Raw genomic sequence first — 26,256 nt, forward strand, 5'->3', positions numbered from 1 at the left:
GCCTCTCACTGCCGCGGCCCCTCCCGCCGCGGAGCACAGGCTCCGGACGCGCAGGCCCAGCGGCCACGGTCCACGGGCCCAGCCGCTCCGCGGCATGCGGGATCCTCCCAGACCGGGGCACGAACCCGCGTTCCCCGCATCGGCAGGCGGACCCTCAACCACTGCGCCACCAGGGAAGCCCAATGCTGTTTTTTAAGCTATTTTTTGTCACACTAATTTAAAGCTATCCCTTGACCTATCACTCAGTTTTTGTTTATATACACACACACACACACACACACACACACACACACACACACACAGATATAGATATATATATGTATACACCCTTGCATTCTTTTTTGTATTTCAGTGAATCTCTTTATATGAACATTTCAAAAGATTTTAATCTTCCCTTTTTCTTTTTGCCCGAGTTGTCACACTTTCTTTTCTACAGTTGATTTCTAAGAGCCCTGATTTACGTATTTGTAATTTGGTAACCTTTTCAGCTTCATAAGTAATTTCCTTTTTCTTTAAATTTCATGGCCAAGTCATTTGGAGCCTTTGCTTGTTTTACAGTTTTGGGTTTTTTTCTGTTGTAAAAATGCAGCAACCATAGTTTACCCAAATTTGTAACAAAACTATTTTAGTCTGAACACAACTGTCCAGAATAAAATGGCATCCTATTCTGTTTTTGAGTGTGTATATCTATCATGGTTTTTGAGTGTGCCACATTTATTCCTTAAGCCAAATACAGTTTTAAACAATTTGGTAGGTAATGTAAAAATCATCCCTCAGCTCAGGTGTTCAAAATTGGTCAATATATTTTCCTCTTAAGATTTTGTGTATTGTCAGAATGTTCTGCTTCTAAGAAGTGTTAGCTCCATGATTATATCAAGGAGAGACCAGTACAGCATCTCTCTGTTGTATCTTAGCTTTCCTTTGGCACACCTCTGGTCTAGATATTAGAGGACTTAAAATCTACTTTGAGGGGATATTTTCTTGGGCTTGAAATCGGAAGTTATTTCTCATTTCAGTACAAGTGCTATAAGACATGTAAAACATTCAGGCTGATGACATTTTTGTGCAGTTAAAACAATGTCACTAGAGTGCTTTTTTAGGAAAAAAGCTGCCATGTCTAAAGGGCAAAGAGCATGCCACCTTCACTAAAAAAACATTTCTTATAGAAGTTGGGCCTTTGTGCTTATCAAGAAACCTCAAAAATGATGAAGCTTCACTTTTGACCTCTCTTTAACAGATGTCTTATTGTGCCTGGCTAACTACAGTCGAGGGGGTGATGGTCCTATGTGTCGTCCAGTAATTCTGTTGCCAGAAGAAGATACTCCTCCCTTTCTAGACCTTAAAGGATCACGTCACCCCTGCATTACGAAGACTTTTTTTGGTGATGACTTTATTCCAAATGACATTCTAATAGGCTGTGAGGAAGAGGAAGAAAATGGCAAAGCTTACTGTGTGCTTGTTACTGGACCGAATATGGGGGGCAAGTCTACGCTCATGAGACAGGTAAACTTGAAGTTTTGTTACACCAACTTATTTGTAACACTTTAAAGAGTGAATATAGTACATATTTAGGCCACCATTTCCCAAGGAGCGTATGATAGAATTCAGTCATTGACTTATTAGGAAGCAAAGGGAAACTCCTTGAGTCATGAAACTTAAGAACTGTATTCTTCTTATTGGTCAGATATTTGCCTGATGTTAAGGGAAGTATATTAAGAAGGTGAAGGTGGTTTCAGGCCATGAGTTTATGAACTCTGACTTTGATTGAATCCATTTCCTGTGAAGGCAGAGGTATTCATAATGAATGAAAATTATACAAATGTTTTATGTTTGTTCTTAAATTAGGTTAATTTCTAGGAACCCTTATACAAGAACCAGTGCACTTGTTCATACAGGAAAGTGATTCATGACCTCTAGTTAACTGTTGGGAACTGCTTTGGGAAGACAATAAATACATTTTTCTGACCTTCAGCTAAGCTACTGAGCTAAATATGATTTAGATTTTAAAGGGTTGTAGAAAAAAGCAATGTGTAACAGACATTGGGCCCTTGACAGAAAATGTTTGCTGACCCCCCCTAACTCTACTGCACTGTATTATATTTCTGTACAAATTTGCTAACTAGAGAGGAGCAATAGTGTAGTAAGGTGGTTTTCAACCTCCTTTTCATTTTTAAATCAAAAATCATCTAGAGAGCACAACAAAAAAGTACCTGGGAGTTGGGGTGTGTTCATCCTCTGAAACTGATTGTTTGGTCTGGAATTGGTTCCGGGCATCAGTAGTTTTAGGTTGAGAATCACTAGTGTAGTTGGTTAGCATATAGGTGCTGAAGTTTCAAATAAAGCCAGTTAGACCCTAAGCCTCATGCCTTCCTAAGCCTCATGTTTCCTACTTAGGTTTGTGAAGAATTTTTTTAGAGTGCCTGACTACTCCTAGTTAATATTTATTAGGGCTTATTATCTCTGTCTTCTGGATATACATAGATATCTAACACCAGTCATAAAAGACCTTTTTCTCCCTCATTCACAGGCTGGCCTACTGGTTGTAATGGCCCAGATGGGTTGTTATGTACCAGCTGAAGTGTGTAGGCTCACACCAATCGATAGAGTGTTTACTAGACTTGGTGCCTCAGACAGAATAATGTCAGGTGAGTTTTTTTCCCTACCTAAGGCTCTGTTATTTGACAGTTCATTTCTGTATTTTAGGTGTTAAACACATCTACCTTTAAATAGGATGTTTTATTTTTTTCCGGTGTTATGCAAGGCACAATGCTTTCAGACATTTGAAGGCATTATGTAATTTTTAACATACTAGAAGTAATCCTTAGTACCATGGTAGTTCATAATAGATTCAAAGGATATGAACCTAAAAGATGAATCTACTGTTACAATAGGATTCTTAAATGATCACCTATTTGTGATTTATTTTTTTTAGGTGAAAGTACATTTTTTGTTGAACTGAGTGAAACTGCCAGTATACTTACACATGCAACAGCACATTCTCTGGTGCTTGTGGATGAATTAGGTAAGATGTTAAAATTTCCAAAACATTAGTACAAAGAATGATTTTTCTGGAAAATGGTCTGAAGGACACATCTCTTAAAGACTATGAATACACTCACCTTCGTCCATAGACCCCACAGTTGGCCCTAAGGTGGCAATTTTACAGGGATAACGAGAATATTTATTGGATAATGAGGCTATTTAAAGAGAACTAAAAGGAAGTTTCTGAAGCGCAGTGGTACTCGAGTAGTATTTCTGAACTCCAAGCAGACCTACTTAGCTAGAGAGGGCCTGTTTGCAGAATGCTTTTGGGTATACTGAACTGATCTTTAGTACATTTTTTCCCATTCCTTTGAGGCATGTCCTCCTTCATATATAATATGGCAGATTGTGTAATACATAGTTCATGTATATTTTATTTTCATAGGAAGAGGTACTGCAACATTTGATGGGACAGCAATAGCAAATGCAGTTGTTAAAGAACTTGCTGAGAATATAAAGTGTCGTACATTGTTTTCTACCCACTACCATTCATTAGTTGAAGACTATTCTCAAAATGTTGCAGTGCGCCTAGGACACATGGTATGTGCAAGTTGTTTATTCAAAAGTTATGTTTTTGAATGGGTACTTCCACTGCCAGCATGTAATTTTTCTTTTTTAGGCATGCATGGTAGAAAATGAATGTGACGATCCCAGCCAGGAGACTATTACCTTCCTGTATAAATTCATTAAAGGAGCTTGTCCTAAAAGCTATGGCTTTAATGCAGCAAGGCTTGCTAATCTTCCAGAGGAGGTTATTCAAAAGGGACATAGAAAAGCAAGAGAATTTGAGAAGATGACTCAGTCACTGCGATTATTTCGGTAATTATAACTGGATATAATTTTACCATGTAGTTGATTACCAAAACAGTAAAAGGAATGGATGATGCACTGTGAAAAATGTAAACTAAAACTTTTTTTTAAATTTATTTTAAGGGAAGTTTGTCTGGCTAGTGAAAGGTCGACTGTAGATGCTGAAGCTGTCCGTAAGTTGCTGACTTTGATTGAGGAATTATAGACTACATTGGAAGCTTTGAGTTCACTTTTGACAAAGGTGGTAAATTCAGACAACATTATGATCTAATAAACTTTATTTTTTAAAAATGACCATTTTTCCATTTTCTTTCTAGGAAATTAAACCCTTTTAATTCTTACCTACCTTCTACATAATGGTTATTGAATACTCCACAATATATTAAGTCTAGATGTTATGGTACATGCATACACTTTCAGGCTGTTTATACCCACTGTCACCAATACACATAAATGGGGTGGGGGGGGAAGCTATGAAACTGTATAGGGCTGTATATATACTTGTCTCAGCTTAATGCGGGAAATTCTTTTAATTTCCAGCAATTTGTCTAAACTGTTCAAAAAAAAAACTATGAACAGAGTTCAAATACAGGACTGTTTTGAAGAGACTTTCTAAAGTGTACTTTTAAAACATAGTAGTTTTTACCTTTCACAAAACTGAGTTACAAGAATACTTTTGTTTTACAGTGCATCCCTTCCTAGGAAGTCTCATTAAAACACTCACTTTGTCTAGGGGTGATTTTGACTGCTGCACAGGGAAGGGAAGGAAATAATATAGTCTTAACTTTTCTTAAAGGATACCAGAAACATTGCTGGATATAATTTAAGATTAGTGTTTTCTCTTTCATAGAAAGAACGTACATACTGGGACATGAGTACAGTTACAGCAAGTCTAGGTGTGCTAACAAAACAGGGCACATTCAAGTACAATAAGATTTTGCTTGAAATTAAAAACAAACTACATGAGATTAAAGCATTAAAATCATATTTCTCAATCTGAATACATGTTAAAAAAAAATCAAAAGAAATGCAGAAGTGCTAGCTCACATTTTTACCATATTACAAAAGCAATTGGTACCCACGTCCATAAAGGCAGCAACAAAGCTGCTTGTCTATTGAAGAGTACTACTGCAAATTGGACTGCATTCAATGCTAGTTGTAAAAACACCAGCTTTTTTCAGAAGTTGGTATCTGTACAAAATTGCAGCTTATTTTCTTCACTTCTGTCCCTTCAAAAGTCTTTACACAGTAATGCTAAAACACCCAGCTTTGAGATCCTGAGTCAATATATTGCCACTTTCTTTTTGGTAGCTTGAGCTTCATAGTGTCAACTGACCTTGTGTATCCATTTTTTAATACAGTCTCTTCCTGTAGCATGGGCAAATATTTTAAATCTTCTTCCAAAAAAAATGTTTTAAGTTATGATGTTAGAATGGCAGGACTTTTTCTTTAGGGAAGGAATTCAGTTGTGCTGCAATGTATTAGATTCTATAGGTGGAGCAGAGTCATATAGTGTATCTGTATCATGTGTAGGCTCACCAGCTAATGTACAAGGATTAGACAGTGTTCCAGCACCACAGTCACAGAAAAACCTAAAGCAAAATGAAAACCCAAAGATTAGGAAAGTGAGGGGAGGAAAATAATTGGGTAATACAGCAAGCAAGTGTGCTACATACATACCTATCATGTCTAATAAATTCTACATCATGTCCCTGATGGCACTTCTTAATGCAGTTCACACATATGGCATTTCGATCTGTGGTGTTACAAGTGTGACATCTAAAAAGCAAAAGCTTACATTATTTTCCTTGATCATGTTATTTATTAAAAATACTGCAATTTGTTTATATATTACCCTATGGCCTTTGGCTTATAAGAGGCCCCCAATTTTTGTGGCTCTAATCTAGGGACCTTAATGGAATAAGTGAATTTCCTATTTTGTGTCTTCTGAGGAAAACAAGTTCCTACCAAGTCTTCACTGAATCAGTATGGGGGAGGGGAAGTCAAAACCCACTCATGGTGGCTGGGATATAAGGAACACTTAATGACAGCTTTACCTTGAAACTCCTAGGAAAGCAGTATGTTCCACATTTTCAGTGGTATCAGTAGTTACTGCAGTATTACATTTTCCCATATTTTACGGTCTCAAACAGGATCCTCAAAGTAGATTGATCACAGACTCAACGTGGACAATTAATAAAATTTTCAGTTATATTTTTCCATTAGCAAAAACCCAATTTACTTCTTTAGCTCATACATTTAAGGGAAAGCTAAATATGTGAGTTCTTGTCAGTTTAGAAAAGTAAATCTTACTCTCCCATTTCAAGACTCACAAATAATTTAGAAATATACCTGTAGAAATCATGCATGGGGTAGCTGGTGTAACTTGATATTTTATATAAACATTGGCCTCTACTAACAGCCTTTTCTATGGCGTCTTGATTGTTCATTATTTTGTTATCTGTAATAAAAAAAATAAGAAATTCTAGAGTATAAAGGCTTAAGATAACAAATTACAGGATTATTTTAATAGAGTTCTTAAGAACTTTAAAAGAGGCTAACCAATGAAGTAAAAAAATTGGCTAAGAATAGAAATGAGTTTTCCTTGTACAAGATGCTCCAACTATTTAGGACAAGGTGAAACAAAACTCAAAATAGTTCTCTTGAATTGCTGGTTAACTGCTATACAGTGACAGAAGGTAGTAAGTTACTGAATAACAATGGCTTCTGTCACCTCATGGCATATTTAGTGCATTATAGGCAGAACACAGACTCCAACATACCTTTCATTGTCACATTAACACCAGATGCTAAAAATAAGCCTCCAAACCGGTTGTTAAAAATCTGATTGCCTTCTAGTGTTGCAGTTGCATGATTTGTAATTTCAATACCTGAAGCAAAATTTACAAACAGCAGATGCATCACTTTATATATAGTTTCTTAAAAGAAACCTGAAATATAGCAAATATAGTGAACTACTAATTTTACATAAAAAGTATATTAACTGTTAACATCGAAAGAAATAAATGCAAATGTTTATTTGAATTGTTTATAGTAACATTCAATTCACTTTCCACTGTTGATAATCCTCTGTCCCTGCTAAAGGAATGATAGAGATGGTTTGTAATTTACTTTTATTAATAATGACATTTTAAAATTTCTTTGCAAACTAAGAAGAAGATAGGGAGGGCCCAGAAATATGTGTAGGTAGGAGCTAGATGGTTATTTGGAATTATTAAGAGAAATCCTCTTCAGGGGCAAAAAGTTGAAATATATGCATGATACTTGGACTTCACTTACCAAGATTTTTAAAAAAACATTCTGTTTGTGAGGCCAGAGGGCTTGCATTTATCTGAATTTATTTCTCATGGTAGTACTAGCCTGTTATTTACTCTATGCAATTAATGATTCATAACTACTACTGAACTACAAGAGCGATATTATAAAGTTGGCTTAGAGTGGAAGAATCCAAAACTTGGATTAGGTGCTCTTATAAGCAACTGTTAACAGGCATTCAGCCAACTTCTGCAGCATACTTTTGCACACCTCAGTTATTAAGCAAAAGAGATAATATACCAAGAATCAATTTTATGTACAGAAAACAAGCTACAGGTAACAAAGGAAAATACAAACCTGCAGCAAATCCATCAAATATTCTGTTTTTCCTCAAGACTGGATGACTATTAGTGCTGATGAGAACACCTGCTTGAGCATTCCTGAAAATATCATTTTCTTCAAGGAGACCTATAATAAAATATTTCCCCAGATTAAGGCTAATGCATATAGCAAATTTTACTAGCCTTTTTGGTGGTATTTAGGTTTTCTTTTAGTTTCTTATTAACTGGATTGTGAAATTCATAGGACTAATTTTTCAACTGAAAAGAAATTTTATTAGTAATTCATAGATATTTAAAGTAGAATTTAACCAAAAATTGCTAAAATTGGCAGGTAACCATTCTAACCAAGAAACTGAAGTTCCATGGTTGCAAGGACCATTTCTAGCTTATGAATCAATCCCTAGTGCCCTGGCACAAAGCTGATTCTTACTGAACACTGCTGAATTAAAATTAATTCCTTTGAAATATTTTTAGAACCTTTGCACTCTCCATGTTTTAGTTCAAGCCCTGATTCTTTCTGGCCCCTATCAGCATTCCTTGATCCATTTCTTTCACTCCAATCTCTCTTCTGCTGTTGTCTCCCACCACTCTATGATATCCCTTATCTGTATAAACTATCAGAATGAAGTTTAAAATTAACTTGCTATTTACAAAAAACTCGGGGACTTCCCTGGTGGCACAGTGGTTAAGAATCTGCCTGCCAACGCAGGGGACACAGGTTCCAACCCTGGTCCAGGAAGATCCCACATGCCACAGAGCAACTAAGCCAGTGCGCCACAACTACAGAGCCTGCGAGCCACAACTACTGAAGCCCGCACGCCTAAAGCCGGTGCTCCACAACGAGAGAAGCCACTGCGATAAGAAGCCCATGCACCGCAACGAACAGTAGCCCCCGCTCGCCGCAACCAGAGAAAGCCCGCGCGCAGCAATGGAAGACCCAACACAGCCTGCATGCATGCATACATAAATAAATTTATAAAAAAGAGGAAAAAAATATTCCCCCAACCTACTCCTCTGTCTCACTATATTACCTACACTCTGAATATGCTATACATTTTTATCCCTAATGCCTTTGGTTTATTATATTTCCTCTTTCTGCAATGTCCTGTACTCTTTCTTCTTAGCGACACTTCCTCTGGGAGGTTTTCAGTTTTCCTCCATCAAATTAATTATTAATTCTCTGCTGGCAGGATAACATAATGATTAAGAGTGGGCTGAGGAATGAGACTTCATGCCTTCAAATACTGACTTCACCACTTCCAAACTCTGAATGGGCAAATTACTTACCTTCTCTTTGTCTCAATTTCCTTATCTGTAAAATGGGCATAATAGCACCTACCACATAGGGATATTGAGGGTTAAATTAGTTAACACATGGAAAAGTACACAGTACTAAATAAGTGTTAGTTAATATTATTTCTATAAAATCTTCTACTTATGTATAGTGAATCATATTTAGTTGTGTACTAGTGTTTCTCTGCTCCCTGAAGACCTGAAATATGTTTTTATTTCTGTACATATTTGATCCATCTGTAGTAGTTCACAGTATTGACCTCTAAATTCCCTCTCCCCTAGAAAACACTATTCCAAGACCCTGCCTCTAATCTTTTTTTTTAATATTTATTTACTTATTTATTTGGCTGCACCAGGTCTTGGTTGCAGCAGGCAGGGTCCTTAGTTATAGCATGCGAACTCTTAGTTGCGGCATGCATGTGGGATCTAGTTCCCTGACCAGGGAGCGAACCCGGGCCCCCTGCGTTGGGAGCACAGAGTCTTAACCACTGCGCCACCAGGGAAGTCCCCCTACCTCTAATCTTGCATATGTCCACTATAACCTCCTCAAATGCTATTGCTAAGATATAGTCCAAACTGTACCGCATATATACAAAGCCTTTTCATTACACTGTATATATAAACAAAGCCTCTTATGATTTGGGCGCTGCCCCCTTTTCCGGCCTCGACTTTCAGTATCCCTTGCCTTACTAAACCACTTTGTTTCCTTTAGACTTTTGCTTACAATGTGCCACTCCATTAGACTATAAACTTTCTGGATGTAGTACTGTTTTATTCACCATTTTATTTTTAGCATCTGTATCACAGTGTTTGCTACAGTGATGTTCAATTAGTAAGTATGTACATAACAAATGAAAGAATGAAATAACTATACTTTCTACACTTGGAATGGCCTTCAACCCCCTACCCTGCAACTTACCAGTAAATACTCATTTTTCAAGACACAGCTCAAGATTTTACTCCAGAACCCTTCCCAACACCTTACAAATAAAGCCAACCATTCTGTACCGTGTTTCCTCATTATATCTTACAAAGAATCCTATCAGAGATAATGTCACTTACTGAATTGCTAGATTATAAACTCCTTGAGAGTCTATGTCATTAATGGAATCATCATTGTTTGGTGGTAGTAGTAAATTCTGTTGATTAATAAATCTTGGTATATTAGAGTAATGACTAGCTAACCTTCTATACAAGATATGTATAATGCTGGGTTACTGATGTTTCAGGAATGGTGATAATTTGCATTTGACAGTCTCTCCCAGTCTCTCTTTATGAACAAATTACGCCTTTGCAAGGGGCAGGGACTGTGAACTTTTGCCTCAATGTAAAGTGATTTGACTTTTATGGATACCAAACTGAGCACATATTGGCTTAATTCCATTCTCCAACGAAGACAGTTGTGAACAGGTACAAAGCAATCCTTATTTACTACAGACATTTATATATATTCGCAGACCAATTAATTTTCCACACCTAGTTCTATAACTTGACTTTGAAGTTTATTATAATCATATCACTATTCTGAATAATAAAAGGTCCAGAGAGAGGGTGTAAACAAATTCTGCTACCTTAAAAAAGCCTCGCTAACAAGTGGCACACTCAAGGTGGCTTGAAGGAAAAGGAAAATTCTGTAAACATTTGTCTCCTTTAACTCTAGGCACTAACCCCCAAAACCATCTTGAGACTTGATAAGGAAAAAGACTGTGATTCCCTCATTTATAACATATTAAATGGCAATGTCATTGATCATTAAAGATATGGAAGAATAATGGAAAACTGGGTTTTTTACTAATGCAAAATTAACAACAATACCTCGACCCCCATTAAATATACAGATGCCACCATCTCTTCCATCATGGATTTTATTTCTTCTTAGTGTAGGATTACTATCCGTCTTAATCCAGACTCCAGCCATTGCATTGTCAAATATTTCATTGTCTTCTATACAACCTAGACCTATAAATGCAAAAATTTAGGTTTTGTTATTTAGAAAGTATATTTCTAAAGACTAATAGCACCAAGAAAAAAACATTAAAAGATTAAACATACCAGAATTATAAACTAGAATTCCACCATTTTGTCCTCCCCAGATTTTGTTGCGTCTAATTTTGGGGTTGCTTCCAGTCCTATGGATAGAATAGAAAATAATGCCATTTCAGTTGCTTCTACTCCCACATACCATGTTAGATAACAGTAGGAAAACCCACATTAAACATAGTAAGAATTAGCTAAATAATTAAGCATCACCTTCAAGATGCTCTGAGAAGTCTGTCAGTAAAGAAACTGGTTTAATTTTGCTTAATTCTATTTCCCACAGAACACACTTAGCTATAGATTATGTTATTACTACAGAGTCTCCTAATATGTAAACTAAACTGAGGAGGTTAGATTAAGTAACTTTCATTATTATATGCTCCCCTCATATATAAAATAAAAGACTGAATTATATGATCAGGAGTACAACAGTTCCAAACCAAAAACTGTTAATATATAAGAAAGAGGGGTGTAAGAACCATTACTTTTGTGGAAGTAGCATAAAAACAGAAGCTCCCATTTAATAAGCCAGGTACAGCATGTCAGGTGCCATTGGCTGCTGTCCTCAGCCAGTCTAAGAAAAGTTATATTCTGACAATTTAAGCCATGCTTAATTGCTTAGCTTTAACTCTTACTGTTTTTCCTAGACACCTGACTACCATATTGGGGTATGCCACGCCTACCTCACATACAACTCCCTCCCCAAAGAAAGCCAAATATGAAAACATTTACCTTATCTGAACTCCTGAATACATATGATTATAGATATCATTGTCCTCTAGTACTCCATGTCCATTGTCATAAAAATAAACACCAACCTAAAATTAAAAAAAGAATTTTTCAAATTAAAAAAAGTGTTTACAAAACAATATATTTCCCGAGAGTCTAACATAATCTTACCTGCTTGCCACTGTGTATCCTGTTTCTTCTCAGTACTGGAGTGCTGCCAGTTGTCACCCAGACCCCAGCCAGAGTATTACTGTAGACTTCATTCTCTTCTATTACGCCTTGTCCTTTCTCATGCTAAATAAAAGTTACATTGATTTACAATATGTATCTTGTATAAGCCAAGTAGTTTATAGTGATTCCCTCTTTTAAGGCGGTTGTGACCAAAAAAATCTCAATTTTTCTTTTTTAATCTGAATAAGGAGATAAATGGGTAACATTCTTTCACATAGCCTCTACCTAAGTTTAAGCTCTCAGAGTTTTTATACTGTTCTTTATGTGGTTTTGTACTTTTAAATCTTATAGTAGGAGTAGTAGCATTCAATTTTGTTTAACAAAAAAACTTATTTTATTCTAAGATATATAACAAACTGAAGATCCCTCACTAGGAAGTTAATAGTTATTTTAACTTATCATTGGTGAAATCACTTCAAAACAAGGTTCAAGTTACTAAAATTTTTATTTTTAGAAGATTTAAGACATGAATATTTCTAGAACTGTGAATAAAAATTAGAGTCACACCTTGCATTACACAAGGACCTTTCTGAAACTCCCTTACGTTTTCTTACTTAAGTAACAGTTTCAGATACCATGATGACAGGAGACATAGGACTAATACATAGGTTTTTAAACTTTGCAAGATGCTTAAATTATGTTTCAATATAAATTCAAATGTTTGGCTTTTTCAGAAGATAAAAATATTCAAGTCTAGTATTATTAATACTCGGTGAGATTATGATTTTACTTAATACTTCTGGAAAATTTCAGAGACTCTTATGGTAGTCACATTGGCAAAATCCCAGTGTAACAAATATACCTCAGACTGCCAACCAGTTGTTGTTATGAGTTCAGCCCATATTGCCAATTATAATTAGAAGCTTTTAAGTCATTCACACACTGGCAGAGAGAGAAAGTTGAATATGGCCTACCTAAAGGTAGACATAATTCTGCCCTCACCCCCTTTTCTACCCTGATTTTGATGAATGAGATTCTAGAACTGTATTCATTAACTTACCACATAAATTCCACCATGCTGGCCATCATGAATTTTGTTATGTCGAACAATTGGACAACTGTTTGTCCTAATCTGAATTCCTGCTAATGCATTGCCTATTTAAAAATAAAAGTTACAATATCAACATATGGAGCCTAATGGAACACAGCAAGAGCACAATTCTGTGAAATATGTCATATTCAGAAAGATACTTATGATCCATGAGCATTCCAAGACAAAACTAAGGGAACTAGGAGTGTAAAGAAAATGCAGAAGGACTGTAGGCAGTATAGGTATAGTGGTTAAGACCAAAGATTCTAGAGCCAGGCTGTTAAATAACTTTGAATAAGCTGCTTAACCTCTTGGTGCCTTTGTTTCCTGATCAGTAAGTGGGGATATTTAATAGTGTCTACTTCACAGGGTTGATGTCAATATTACATGACTTAATTCAGGAAAGGTGTTCAAAAAAGTGCCTGGCACTGAGTAAGCTTTATGTAAGTATTATCCAGTAAGTGTTAGCAAAAGAGGAAGCCCAGGAACATTTCAGTGTCTAGCACATAGATACCTAATAATTGTTTGCTGAATTAATACCTCAGAGGTTTTAATGAGGAATAAGGGTTTTCCCTTTCTAATTAGTACCGAAGTGTATTAAACTGTCACAGAAATAATTTATTAACTGTTAAACAATGGAGTGAGTGTGAGGGAATTATAGATACTCTGTGAGACTAGGGTCTTAAGTTTTATTTTTATCCCTGGTATGTAGAATACTGCTTAGTACTTAGAAGGTACTCAGTAAATGTCTGTTAAGTGAATAAATGTCACAGAACAATCTTTATTGAGAATTTAAAGAAACTGCATCAGTTCTCCTACTCAGAACGTTTCCAAGCGGTCCTTTTGCTACTGTCAGGAACACAGGCCAAGCTCTAAAATTTTATAGAAAACCACATGCTTACCATAAATGTCATTTCCTTCAATAAGGCCTCGTCCATCACCAAAGATGTAAACTCCACCTTGATTTCCATTAAATATAGAATTGCCCCTATAATTATGTGGAAAAAAATCCAAAACACAAAAAAGCACCTATTCAGAAAACTTGCTTGTTTTATACAATAATCGTAAGGCCACTCATGTTTACGTGACCTTAGAAAATTATTTAACTTCTATGGGCCTCAGTTTCTTAATCTATGAAATGAGGGACTAGGTGACTTCCCTTCCAGTTCTTTCTAAGACTTAAATCTTTGGAAAAGCCACCTAGTATTTGAAACGAAATAGCATTCTTAACAATTCACCTCGGGCTTCCCTGATGGTGCAGTGGTTGAGAATCTGCCTTGCCAATGCAGGGGACACAGGTTCGAGTCCTGGTCTGGGAAGATCCCACATGCCGCGGAGCAACTAGGCCTGTGAGCCACAACTACTGAGCCTGCGCATCTGGAGCCTGTGCTCCACAACAGGAGAGGCTGCGACAGTGAGAGGCCCATGCACTGCGATGAAGAGTGGCCCCCGCTTGCTGCAACTAGAGAAAGCCCTTACACAGAAACGAAGACCCAACACAGCCAAAAATAAAAATAAATTAAAAAAAAGATTCCACATCTTCCCCCAACGTTGGCAAAAAAAAAAAAAAAAAAAAAAAACCAAAAGAGCTAATCCAGGGAGTTCCCTGGTGGTCCAGTGGTTAGGACTCTGCGCTTCCACTGCAGGGGGTCTGGATCCGATCCCTGGTCAGGGAACTAGGATCCCACAAGCTGCGCGGTCAAAAAAACAAAACAAAAACAACAAAAAACCCAAAACCTATTAAGATTAAAAAAAAAAAAAAGCTATTCCATTTAAAAGAACTTTTCTTAGCTCATCTATAAACATTTGCTGAATAGTAATTAAGATGGCAATCACATAATCAACTTTTATAAAGCTAGTGGAAAAAAATGTGACAAAAATAATTCATGGTCTTTGATTAAATTATAATAGCTCTGTTCTACAGTCTTAGCCAATGCCTTCAAGACTGGATCTGTTTGTTTCCTTACTGTGGCCAGAGGAAGTGGTAGGAACTATTAAAGAAAGGTGACAGCTTGAAGTTTTGACTCTCTGTTATTCTTGGTCTAAGTATCTTTGAGATAATTAATTTCCTGGGTTATTCTATCTGCTGACTCTCAGGGGGAAAAAAAAAAGGTCATTCAGATTTCAAGGGAAGATCACAGCCCTATTTACTCATCTATAATGCAGTCTGATGAATTTAAAATAAAAATCGCAGCATTTTCAATTTTTCCTAAGAAGTATCTTACATGGCTTACATCATGAATAAAAAACAAACAGAACACCCCAAAATAAATGCAATAGCTATGCTCATTCAGATGCACAGACTTTTACTAGGAAAATCTATTTTATAGTAGTCAGGTGTCTAGGAAAAACAGAGTTAAAGCTAAGTACCTTAACTTTTCTTATAGCACGAAACATAAAGTGAAAACATAATTTCCATCCATAATTATATATAAATACCTTATTGTTGGGTCACTATTTGAGGTAATCCATACACCTGCAAAGTTGTTTGCATAGATTTTATTTTCAATGAACTGTCCTCTTCCTTTTTCATGAACATATATTCCTCCAGTCTGCCCATGATGAATTTCACATCGAACCACTGTGGGGTTAGCATAAGCTTTTACTTCAAAGCCTGCTATCCTGTTTCTGTGTATGTTGCAACTTTCAAAGTAACCCTGGAAAATACAGAAATTAAACCTGTAGGTAAAGCTACTTTCCAAAAAGAAATGACATTAAAAAGTCTTTTTAATGTATGCCTCAAAATTATCAGAAATGTTCAAGAGTTAAGAATGAAACAGATATATACTAAATTTCAAATGATACATATTTTAAATGTTTTAGTAAAACAGAGAACTATAAATTCTCTAATTAATGTGAGTATACTCAAACCCAGGAAAGAAAAATAGGGAATGATTTATTCGATAAATGGAAGTAAATACCATTACCAGTAAGAATATATATCCTTCAACAAAAAGTTTATTTAAGTACTAAAGAAAATAAACTCTCATAGCCTTAAAAATGCCCCAAGAAATCAACTTCTAAAAAGTTGACCCAAGGACATAATCAGACACACAAAATAATGTTCATCTTAGCCCAATAGGGAACTAGCTCAATAAAATGTTGTGAAGGCTTATGTTCATGTTACACATACTATCATGTTAAATGAAAAGAACAGTATATACTTCAAGATAGACTACATTCAGTATGATGTCAATTGTATTTGAAGAAAAACAACTTGAAGGATGAAACAAGAATATGAGTGTGATTAAATGAGTAGTGGTATTATGGATGCTTACTGTATCCTTTATACTTCTCTAAATTTCTTAAATTTTCTATAACAGATAAATTTACTTATTTTCTAGTGAGGATAAATGTTACTGTGATACTGATATCCTAAATTCTAAGACTCAATCAGACTGAATGTTAGAGGAAAAAATGAGATAGTTATAAGATGGGACTTCTAAAAGCCATTTCATCCTCCTTGTCTATCTCCCTTCAAAAAGTGAATGTGTTCTCTCTTTAAATTCCCTTTAGCGGTAGGTATTTTCTTATGCTACTTCCAGGTACTGCCTTATACTGTATTTGCCATATCCATTTTTACCTGATCATAAGCTCCTGAAGAGAAAGGACTACACTAACTTCTGGAGCATCCATATAAAACTTTACACATGGTAAGCACTCAAGCACGGCTTTTTGCCAAATTCAGTAGAGGTTAAAACAGGATGTAATTCTGAGTATTCTAATACACTACATAATTAACTCTTTAAGAAAATGATTCTCTGAGAATAACATTTAGAAGTAGTTTTCAGGTTTAATTTTCCACAAATAAAGTACAAATCACTTATAACTTACCTGTTAACATATAGGTTACAATCTTATTCTTTTAAAAAAAATTGGGGGATTGCATCAAAAGTGGTTTCTTAAAATATAAAAAAAGTTTTTTCTTCTTTGATTTTATACCAAATAAAAAATGGATGGACACCAGGTGTATGTATATAGACTACTATGGCAAAACTGAGCATCAAAGAAAGAAAAACAAATTCTAAAAGAGGCTAGACTGAAAGAGCTTAATGTCAGACTGGAACAATTCAACATTTCTGGTATTTTCATCATTGAGAAGAGAGTGCAACTTGTCTCTCTCTGCCAGGAGTTGCATGACATGTCTGAAGGGTAAACTTGGGAAAGAATAAACTGAGTATGCTCAATTCAGCTTCACCCTTTTCCCCATGGAAATGAGCTGCCCCTGCCCTTAGGGAACATGCCTTCTGTTACTACCCCATGAATACTGCCTGTGAAATAAGCCTATTTCATTTTGGGATTCAGTTAAACAGGCTTATTTGGTTCTCATTCTATGTTGTATCTTCTGATTTAACCTCTAAGAGTAATGAAGTTGATATTTCAGCCTCTTCATGCTACTTCATAGCTTTGATTTTTTTTTTTTAAGAAATCCAGTTGGGGGCTTCCCTGGTGGCGCAGTGGCTGAGAGTCCGCCTGCTGATGCAGGGGACGGGGGTTCGTGCCCCAGTCCGAGTCCGGGAGGATCCCACGTGCCGCGGAGCGGCTGGGCCCGTTGGCCGTGGCCACTGGGCCTGCGCGTCCGGAGCCTGTGCTCCGCGACGGGAGAGGCCGCAGCGGTGAGAGGCCCGTGTACCGCAAAAAAAATAAATAAATAAAAAATAAAAACATTATTCTTAGAACAAGTTAAGAAATCCAGTTTTGGCTGTGTTTGATCTTCGCTGCTACACGCAGGCTTTCTCTAGTTGCGGCAAGCAGGGGCTACTCTTCATTGCAGTGCATGGGCTTCTCACTGTCATGGCTTCTCTTGTTGCAGAGCACAGGCTCTAGGCTCACGGGCTTCAGTAGTCGCAGTACACAGGCTCAGTAGTTGTGGCTCGTGGGCTCTAGAGCACAGGCTCAGTAGTTGTGGCTCGTGGGCTCTAGAGCACAGGCTCAGTAGTTGTGGCACACAGGCTTAGCTGCTCCACGGCGTGTGGGATCTTCCTGGCCCAGGGCTCGAACCCGTGTCCCCTGCATTGGCAGGCCAATTCTTAACCACTGCGCTACTAGGGAAGTCCCTTTGATTTCTTAATTTGTTCAGAATGCGGCAGGAAAAGGTATGCTATTTACTGGGCTTCCGTGAAGACTGCAGTAACAGGCAGTGTCATGTCCTGGCTATACTAGTTCAACATATAGTACTGCAAGTATACTTTGCTACAGTATACCTACTAAAAAATTTTCAAATGCATGGATGCTCTTTTCTGTTTTCTTTCTTTTTTTTCTTTTTTGGCCACACTGCACGGCTTGCAGGATCTTAGTTCCCTGACCAGGGACTGAACCCTCACCCTCAGCAGTGAAAGCGCAGAGTCCTTACCACTGGACCACCAGGGAATGCCCTCTCTGTTTTCTTTAGGTTTCAGTTTTGCACACCTAGGAGAGTCAAATAGACCCACAAGTTTACTAAGGCAAACAGCAGTCCCCCTCTCTTCATTTTCCCTTGTCCAGAGGCCCCCATTATAAAACCTGCTCTTATCTGAACTGGTTGCTATGGTCATAGTCACATGGTCATTTTACCATACTGTAATTTAGATTAGAGGTTAAAAATGTCCCCTAGTTCCATCAGAGATGGGAGTTTTAATCTGTAGTTTTTGTTTTAAGGTAATTTTCAAGAAAAGAAAGCCAAATTTTTTCGAAAAGAAAAAAAATTTTTTCCTTCATGCTTTTAAAACCAGAAGCCTCTTACATTGCTACAATGGTGATTTTATTACATTCAGAAAGGGAACAACTGATTGACTTATAGTTTTATAATATCAGAAGAAAACCTATCTATTATGGATTAAAGGATTCAGTTAATATAATTTTGCTTTAAAGCACATTTAATGAAGTGCACCTGTTTTGTTAAGAAATGCCTTTAGTGCAAAATGGTCTAATAATACAGGACTGTTAAGTAGAAAACAGAACTCTACTTTGCCTTTTAAGATGCAAACCACAAAAGCTCCAACACAAATATAGAACTCCAAAGGCAGAGACATTTTACCGGACTACCCCATATTATAAAATGATTTATTTCCCTACCAGAAGATACCAGATTGCTAAGAGCTTCTTCTATATTTTAAAATAATAGGTTGTTAACTTTTCAGCACAAGCATTTCTAAATCTCTGCCATATACATTACAATAAGTCCTTGAAAATTATCACTCTCAAGTTACAAACTTAACACTGATATAAAAATAAAAGGTGAGATTAAGTATTTTTTCATTAAAATTTTTTGAAGTGAAGTAATCTTTATTAAATATTAAAAATATTTATTAAATATAAATAGGGTGAAAGGCATTCAAGAGTTTCTCTTAAAACTCTCCAAATAAAACAAAAAAAAAGAATGAAAAGAGAAAAAAATATGCTACCTTCATTGAAATAAATGTCTACAACCCCAAACTATAATCAAACACTTGCCAAATACTGTGATATCTGGATAAGGAAGAATAAGGTGCTGAGAGCAAATGTTACCATACAACTTTAAGCAAGGTGTTTCCCCGAGTAACTGTTCTTTTTCTTTTTTCAATAAAATTATTTTATTTATTTATTTTTGGCTGCGTTGGATCTTTGTTGCTACGCATGGGCTTATCTCTAGTTGTGGAGAGCAGGGGCTACTCTTCGTTGCGGTGCACAAGCTCTAGTCGCACGTGCTTCAGTAGTTGTGGCTCGTGGGCTCTAGAGTGCAGGCTCAGTAGTTGTGGCACACAGGCTTAGTTGCTCTGCAGCATATGGGATCTTCCTAGACTAGGACTCGAACCTGTGTCCCTTGCATTGGCAGGCAGATTCCTTTTTTTTTTTTTTTTTAATTTTCTGTTTTTTTGCGTTATGCGGGCCTCTCACTGTTGTGGCCTCTCCCGTTGCGGAGCACAGGCTCCGGACGCACAGGCTCAGCGGCCATGGCTCATGGGCCTAGCCGCTCCGCGGCATGTGGGATCTTCCCAGACCAGGGCACGAACCCATGTCCCCTGCATCGGCAGGCGGACTCTCAACCACTGCACCACCAGGGAAGCCCCTTTTTTTAACATCTTTATTGGAGTATAATTGTTTTACAATGGTGTGTTAGTTTCTGCTTTATAACAAAGTGAATCAGTTATACATATACATATGTCCCCATATCTCTTCCCTCTTACGTCTCCCTCCCTCCCTGGCAGGCAGATTCTTAACGACTGCGCCACCAGGGAAGCCTGCAAGTAACTGTTCTAATAAGCAAGCCTAGCCAATGATCTTTTACTAAAGTAGTGAGATCTAGTGTTCCAAACAGAACACAGGAGAGGAAGGAAATATGCCCATAGTAATATTTTCATAAAAATAATTTAGGCACAAGAAGTAAATCTGAAGAAGAAACACACTAATGTGCAATTTCAATCATCTAAAACTTGTATTTCCTATCTAAGGGGGACTATCCGAAGTAAAGTGAAATGAAAGAAGAGGAAAACCATATTTCTACAGAGTCTGTCAACCGTCAATCTATCATGAGTTAAACTCATAAACTTAGAATAAGTGTCTCAAAAATTTTATAGCAATTTGGCACTGCTATGATATTTTAATTTTACTTTATGAAAATAACACTCTGCAATAGACTGAACATTAAACAGCAAAAAACAAAGAATTGGGGAACTGTAAACACTGATAGAAAAATTACTTTTAGCAGTGAGACTGGCATTGTTATGTAAAAGAAAAAGAAGGAATCCCATCTTTTAAAGAAAGACATATATGCTGAAATATTTACAGATGAGATGATGATGTCTGGGATTTGCTTCAAAATAATTCAGAGTAAAGAAGAAAATAAGTAATGTATGAGGAGGTACAGATGAAACAAAACTGACCATGAGCTGAAAGTTTTTGAACGTGGAGGATGGATTTACATGGGAATTCATTATACTATTGTCTCTAATTTTATATATGCTAGAAGGATTCCATAAAACAAAAATACATTAAAGAAATCAGAGATGAAAACCACATTGGAAACAAAACAGAAGAGACAAAACTATGTAGACATAGTAAGAGACACAGATTTGAGGAAATCACACAAAATTTAAAGGAAAAGAACAAAGCAATACAGAGCAATGTAAGTAATAGAGAAAACAGCCAAGTTTCTAAAGAAAGGAACATATGGACAGAAAAACAGTAAAAATTAAAACAACACAACATTAACAACAACATATGGATACTGAAGTAGAAAAGCAAATCCCACAAGAAAAAAAAAAAACAGAATGATCTCAGACTTCTGTCACACTCAATTCTAGAAATATAAAAATGACTACACAATTCTGAGGGCAAGAAAGTATAATAAAAAACTGTATACTCAGCCAAGTTAAAAGGTAAACGGTAGGCATTCTCAAGTGGCAAGAATTCAAGCTACAATACCCATAAGCCTTTCTTTTAAAAATAAAATCAAAACAGCTAGATGACAAAATAGCCATACCAAGAATGAACCAAAATTTTAAAATTCAGGAATGGAAAAACTGTGATAAAAGGACTGAAGGTAAATAAATATAAATACAGACCAATAACTGTAGGAATGTAAATGTTACAAAGCTTTACAAAAGAAAAGTAAGAATACAAATGATGGAGTAGAAATGGGTTGAAATATAAAGTATTTTCATCATTTTTCAAAGGGGGAATTCATACTGTATTCAGAGTTTAAACATGCAGTTAACAATGACAAACTCTAGTCATACCCTTTAAAATTCTAGGGATGTCTTTTATACTGGGCATGTAATATTTTAACAAAAACATTAATTTCTTTAAAATAAAAAAAGTAAAAATTCTTTCATGATTCATTCTTGCTAATACAGGAGTTTAAATTCTAAGTAGGTCATAGACAAGGAAAAGGAAAGACAATTTCAGAGAACAAACAATAAATATGAATATATATAAAGATAGAGAACAGTACAGAAACTAGTTTAAATGTTTATTCTGATGTCCTCTGAAATTCTATAAAAAACAAAGTCAAACTTTAAAAGGTTAACCTTAGTGATGTCATCCTACCAATCATGGGCCTGACACAAAGAATACTTGGAATGAAAGAACATTCTACCAAAGGATTTTAAAGGATTGTATCACAATACTAAAACAGATGAGAGAGGCCCAAGATATACTTTATTTCCATCCTTCCTTTATAAATCTATAATACCTTACAAATCTCTTCATCAATCCTTAATATCTATCTATCTGTCTATCTACAGGACTGGCTAAGATTTGCTTTTTAAAAAAGTTATAAAATTTATAAACCTAAATCTATAAAAAGTAAACTGTATTGGGAGGTGAAGAGTAAATTATTATAATGAATTTTAGTAACTGACCATCAGCATTAGGTCTTTCAAAAATGCAGAAATTTACTCAGGTTAAAGTTATTTTGGTACCTCAAATCATTTGTGAATGAGACCAGAGGCATGCATAAATATGATACTTGAATTGTAGGTAACTCTGGGGCAAAGTCTAAAGGCAACACAGGCAAAGAAATATTAGCATAGTATAGTTCCAGTACAAAAATAGGAGCTCCATTTAGAATTCCACTTAAGAATTATTATTATTATTTTTTAAATAAATTTATTTTATTTATTTATTATTTTTGGCTGCGTTGGGTCTTCATTGCTGTGCACGGGCTTTCTCTAGTTGTGGTGAGTGGGGGCTACTCTTCTTTGCGGTGTGCGGGCTTCTCACTGCAGTGGCTTCTCTTGTTGCAGAGCACGGGCTCTAGGCATGTGTGCTTCAGGAATTGTGGTGCACAGGCTCTAGAGTGCAGGCTCAGTAGTTGTGGCGCACAGGCTTAGTTGCTCTGCGCCATGTGGGATCTTCCCGACCAGGGCTCGAACCCGTGTCCCCTTCATTAGCAGGCGGATTCTTAACCACTGTGCCACCAGGGAAGAATTATTGCCAGAACTTCTCTGGTGGTCCAGTGGTTAAGACTCTGTGCTCCCAACGCAGGGGGCACAGGTTCAATTCCTGGTTGGGGAACTAAGATCCTGCATGCCGCACAACGTGACCAAAAAATAAATCAATTAAAAATAAAAAAATTTTTTTAAAAAGAATCACTGCCAATGCGGGCGGCCCTCAAAGGGGCGGGGAGGCAAATTCTCAAGACTCTTATGTTTTGATAACCTCCATACCTTTGCCCAGACTCCCCAATTCCCAAACTCCCCTCTTCCCCACTCCTTGGAAAAAAGAGCTACAATTTACAAAGAAATGTCAATTTTAAAATTCTAACTGGAGAAGGGCAAGTGGTCATCTCCACTGTGTTTTCTTATCTACAGGCCCAAACTATAGCCTGAGTTTTAAGTGAACTGTTTTTCTCAGGTTATGGTTACCCCAGGAATATAATAAGCTGGACGGTCTGAAATTATTTACATCTAATCAGAACTTGATAAAAGGGTACTCCTCATGGTCTAGTTCAGTTTTAAAAAAGAGAGTTCTGCATTAGGGTTTTAGATGCAAAAAATGGAAATAAAAAATTTCCTTTGCTGACAATTTGTATATGTCAATTCAACGTTCCAAAGTTGCGTGATTAATATCATATAATAGCAATAAAACTTCACCACACCCTTGTTTGTCACCATGTCAAACCTCTCCTAGCTCTGACTTCTTAATAAAAAATGTTGCCAATGCTGTACTAGGACTTGAAAATTACTTCAACAAAAATTAGACATTAGGGAATTCCCTGGCGGTCCAGTGGTTAGGACACTGTGCTCTCACTGCCGAGGGCCCGGGTTCAGTCCTTAGTGGGGTAACTGAGATCCCACAAGCCACGTAGAGTGGCAAAAAAATAAAAATTAGACATTAAATGAAAAGAATACCTGAATAGGCACCCAAGAACATTACTTTTGGCCTAAGAGAGCTCAAAAAAAGTCATGTCTCTATAAAATTGTGTAAAATGACATAGTAGTAACTAAAACATAATATCATCCATATAAAGATGCCTAATTAACTGCTGCATAAGAATTTTAGAACTGATGTATTATCATCACTGTATTTCTTATTAAAGTTCTACCAGTTAAAAAAAATTTTAAGAGGAATGAAATGAAGTCAAACTAATGATGAAACTATTGTCTCTCCAAGTGTAGTCTACAACCTGCATTAAACTCACTTATGGTGCTTATTAAAAAATGCATATCTTGGGCCCCGTCCTTAAAAATTCTGATTTATTGTATCTGGGTGATTTTTATGCAGTTACATTTGAGAACTACTGGATTAGACCTTACTCCCCTCAAAGATCACATCAATTCCCTAAGGACTCCATCTTCCATACAGGTATATAATGTTAGATTCAAGAATTTACAGAATTGATACTGCATACTGACTTTAGAATATAATGCTGAAATCTTCTTTTAAGCCTACAATTTTCAATTCAGCATTTTGGTGATGATAAAGTGCTGACACCTATTTGAAATTTTAACTGATATGACATCAGTTTCTCTATTAAGAATAAGTGTTCTTACCATGCCATGATCAAATGTGAACACACCAACATCACGTCCATGATGAATATGATTCCGTCTAATAATTGGGTTTCCATGATTTTTAACCCAAATCCCAGCTAAAGCATTATTGGAAATTTCATTATCTTCGTATATTCCCTACAACAATTAACCAGAAATAAACATTAGTAGAGCTAAAAAAAGAAAAAAGAAAAAACCCCACAAAATTAAAAAATACCTGTGCATGATCTGTTATATAAAGTCCAACATTTTCACAGTCACTGATGTTACAGTGCTTGATAGTGGGACATGCTCCTTGACCACTAACACATACTGCAGAGCCAACTGTAAGACAAATAATTTATTTAAAAACCTACTGGGCAACACAGTGACTCATTTTATAATAAGACGTAATGGGAACACTAACCTGTACATGTACTTCGGATGATACAGTGATCAATAATAGGGCTACAATTTACTGTAATCTCTAAGCAGTGGTGTGCATTGTGGTGTTGAGCAGATTTGTCATCAGGGTTAAACTGAAAAGTAGAAATTTTGTTTGAAATAAACAACCACTGCCTTAATGATTTCCACATACATACTGAAAAATTAAAAAATGCCTTACCCTTATTGTCATATATCCAACATAAGCATCCTCGGAACCTTCCATAAAAACGAAGGTTGAATCTCTAGTGTTTTCAATTATAACTTTGTCTGCTACTTTTCCAGGTGCTACGAAGAAAATATTTTAAAGCATATTACCTTTATCAGACAGATAAAATGGACATTTAAAAATTACTTTTTTAATCAGTAAAAATACTCTGCCATAAAACTAATAATTCAGTACTGCCCTTTTTACGGCTTTTAAATTGGGTACATTTTTTGGAGAGGGAACTTTTAAAGAACATTAGTATTGAGTAGACAGGACTAATATTCATTTTATCAGATAGATAACTATGTTTCATTGGCCTTCATACAGGCAGTCATACTTAACATGGACATTATCTGAGTACCGTTATACACAAATCCATGTATAGCAATACTTCTAATAAGATTCAACTACAAATAGTATTTATTATCAAATGCAATGGCATATTAAAAAGTGGGTTTCTTGTGGAAACCAAATCACAACCAGCAGCACCAGAAAATGAGGCTCAGGGAGAAGCAAGAAAGGGATGATGAGCAGGGAGAGAAAGAGAGAAACTTCTTTATTTAAACTTATTTCCAATACTGGCCTTGATTTGGAAAGTAATGGAAATCAGTAGGCAAAATTTTCTATACTTTCTCCTACTTTTCTTTGAGGTGGAAATGGGGGAGGGAAGAAAGAGCAGTAAATGCAAATTTCATTAACTAGTAACAATTAACTAGCTATCCTAAAATGGTCTCATACTAGAGTATCCTTAAAAAATCAGATATACCATAAATCTTCAAATAACTGATCAGTGCTCAACAACTACATTTATTCTTAGAAACCTGACCATAAAAACAGCTTTGAAACAGTACAGAAAGTATTTTAAAAGTACATTTGTTTCATTAAAAATACAGCAATAAAAACATTATCCTCTGTATTTTCAAATAAAAGATAAAATTAACCAATATTTTTCTCTCCTTAATGAACAACTAAAGCAGCTGGACAAAGTACTGACATCAAGAAATATACACATCCCCCCAAAAAGAAATAGGTACATTTATAATTTCTGAACTCTAAAGTTTTAATTTCCATCATATAAAATATACATGATATTTCCTATTTTTTTCTACAATTAAGATATTATCATGGTTCATCTGGATTTGAAGTAACTAGCGTTTTAAAAACCCATCACGTAAATAAAATATTAAAATTCTAATGACAATGCATTTACACGTACCTGCACCAATCATGGTGATTGGAGATTCAATATATATCCATTCATCAGTATATATTCCAGAATGAACAAAGATAAGTCCATCAAAATGAGCTTCTTGTACCCCACCAAGAGCATCTTCAATTGTATCGTAATACTAAAAAAAAAAAAAAAAAAAAAAAAAAAACAAA

The 26,256-nt window shown here is 36.0% G+C and overlaps 2 protein-coding genes and 1 non-coding gene across 4 annotated transcripts in view; 2 read left to right on the plus strand and 1 right to left on the minus strand.

Moving 5' to 3' along the window:
* MSH6 (mutS homolog 6) overlaps positions 1 to 4,146 on the plus strand; it is a 17,671-nt gene extending 13,525 nt beyond the window's left edge. For both annotated transcript variants that reach the window (XM_007459982.1, XM_007459981.1), the window contains 6 exons: positions 1,238 to 1,503; positions 2,528 to 2,645; positions 2,933 to 3,022; positions 3,428 to 3,582; positions 3,662 to 3,861; positions 3,976 to 4,146. In XM_007459982.1, coding sequence (XP_007460044.1) covers positions 1,238 to 1,503; positions 2,528 to 2,645; positions 2,933 to 3,022; positions 3,428 to 3,582; positions 3,662 to 3,861; positions 3,976 to 4,057 — 911 coding nt within the window. In that variant the 3' untranslated portion in view covers positions 4,058 to 4,146. The remainder of the gene's footprint in view (positions 1 to 1,237; positions 1,504 to 2,527; positions 2,646 to 2,932; positions 3,023 to 3,427; positions 3,583 to 3,661; positions 3,862 to 3,975) is intronic.
* Positions 4,116 to 26,256, minus strand: part of FBXO11 (F-box protein 11) — a 26,367-nt gene continuing 4,226 nt past the window's right edge. The window contains exons 6-22 of the mRNA XM_007459980.1: positions 26,090 to 26,222; positions 24,847 to 24,953; positions 24,649 to 24,760; positions 24,460 to 24,566; positions 24,243 to 24,380; positions 15,229 to 15,446; positions 13,692 to 13,777; positions 12,760 to 12,854; positions 11,700 to 11,822; positions 11,532 to 11,617; positions 10,815 to 10,891; positions 10,578 to 10,721; positions 7,486 to 7,596; positions 6,636 to 6,743; positions 6,205 to 6,313; positions 5,533 to 5,631; positions 4,116 to 5,444 (exon numbers count right to left, since the gene is read on the minus strand). Of these exons, the coding sequence (XP_007460042.1) occupies positions 5,315 to 5,444; positions 5,533 to 5,631; positions 6,205 to 6,313; positions 6,636 to 6,743; positions 7,486 to 7,596; positions 10,578 to 10,721; positions 10,815 to 10,891; positions 11,532 to 11,617; positions 11,700 to 11,822; positions 12,760 to 12,854; positions 13,692 to 13,777; positions 15,229 to 15,446; positions 24,243 to 24,380; positions 24,460 to 24,566; positions 24,649 to 24,760; positions 24,847 to 24,953; positions 26,090 to 26,222 (1,983 nt within the window). The 3' untranslated portion in view covers positions 4,116 to 5,314. The remainder of the gene's footprint in view (positions 5,445 to 5,532; positions 5,632 to 6,204; positions 6,314 to 6,635; positions 6,744 to 7,485; positions 7,597 to 10,577; positions 10,722 to 10,814; positions 10,892 to 11,531; positions 11,618 to 11,699; positions 11,823 to 12,759; positions 12,855 to 13,691; positions 13,778 to 15,228; positions 15,447 to 24,242; positions 24,381 to 24,459; positions 24,567 to 24,648; positions 24,761 to 24,846; positions 24,954 to 26,089; positions 26,223 to 26,256) is intronic.
* TRNAG-CCC (transfer RNA glycine (anticodon CCC)) lies at positions 22,692 to 22,764 on the plus strand. The gene has a single exon. It is a non-coding gene; the product is annotated as a tRNA-Gly (tRNA).

This window comes from Lipotes vexillifer, unplaced genomic scaffold (assembly GCF_000442215.2).
Source record: "Lipotes vexillifer unplaced genomic scaffold, Lipotes_vexillifer_v1.1 scaffold666, whole genome shotgun sequence".
Taxonomy (NCBI): Eukaryota; Metazoa; Chordata; class Mammalia; order Artiodactyla; family Lipotidae; genus Lipotes; species Lipotes vexillifer.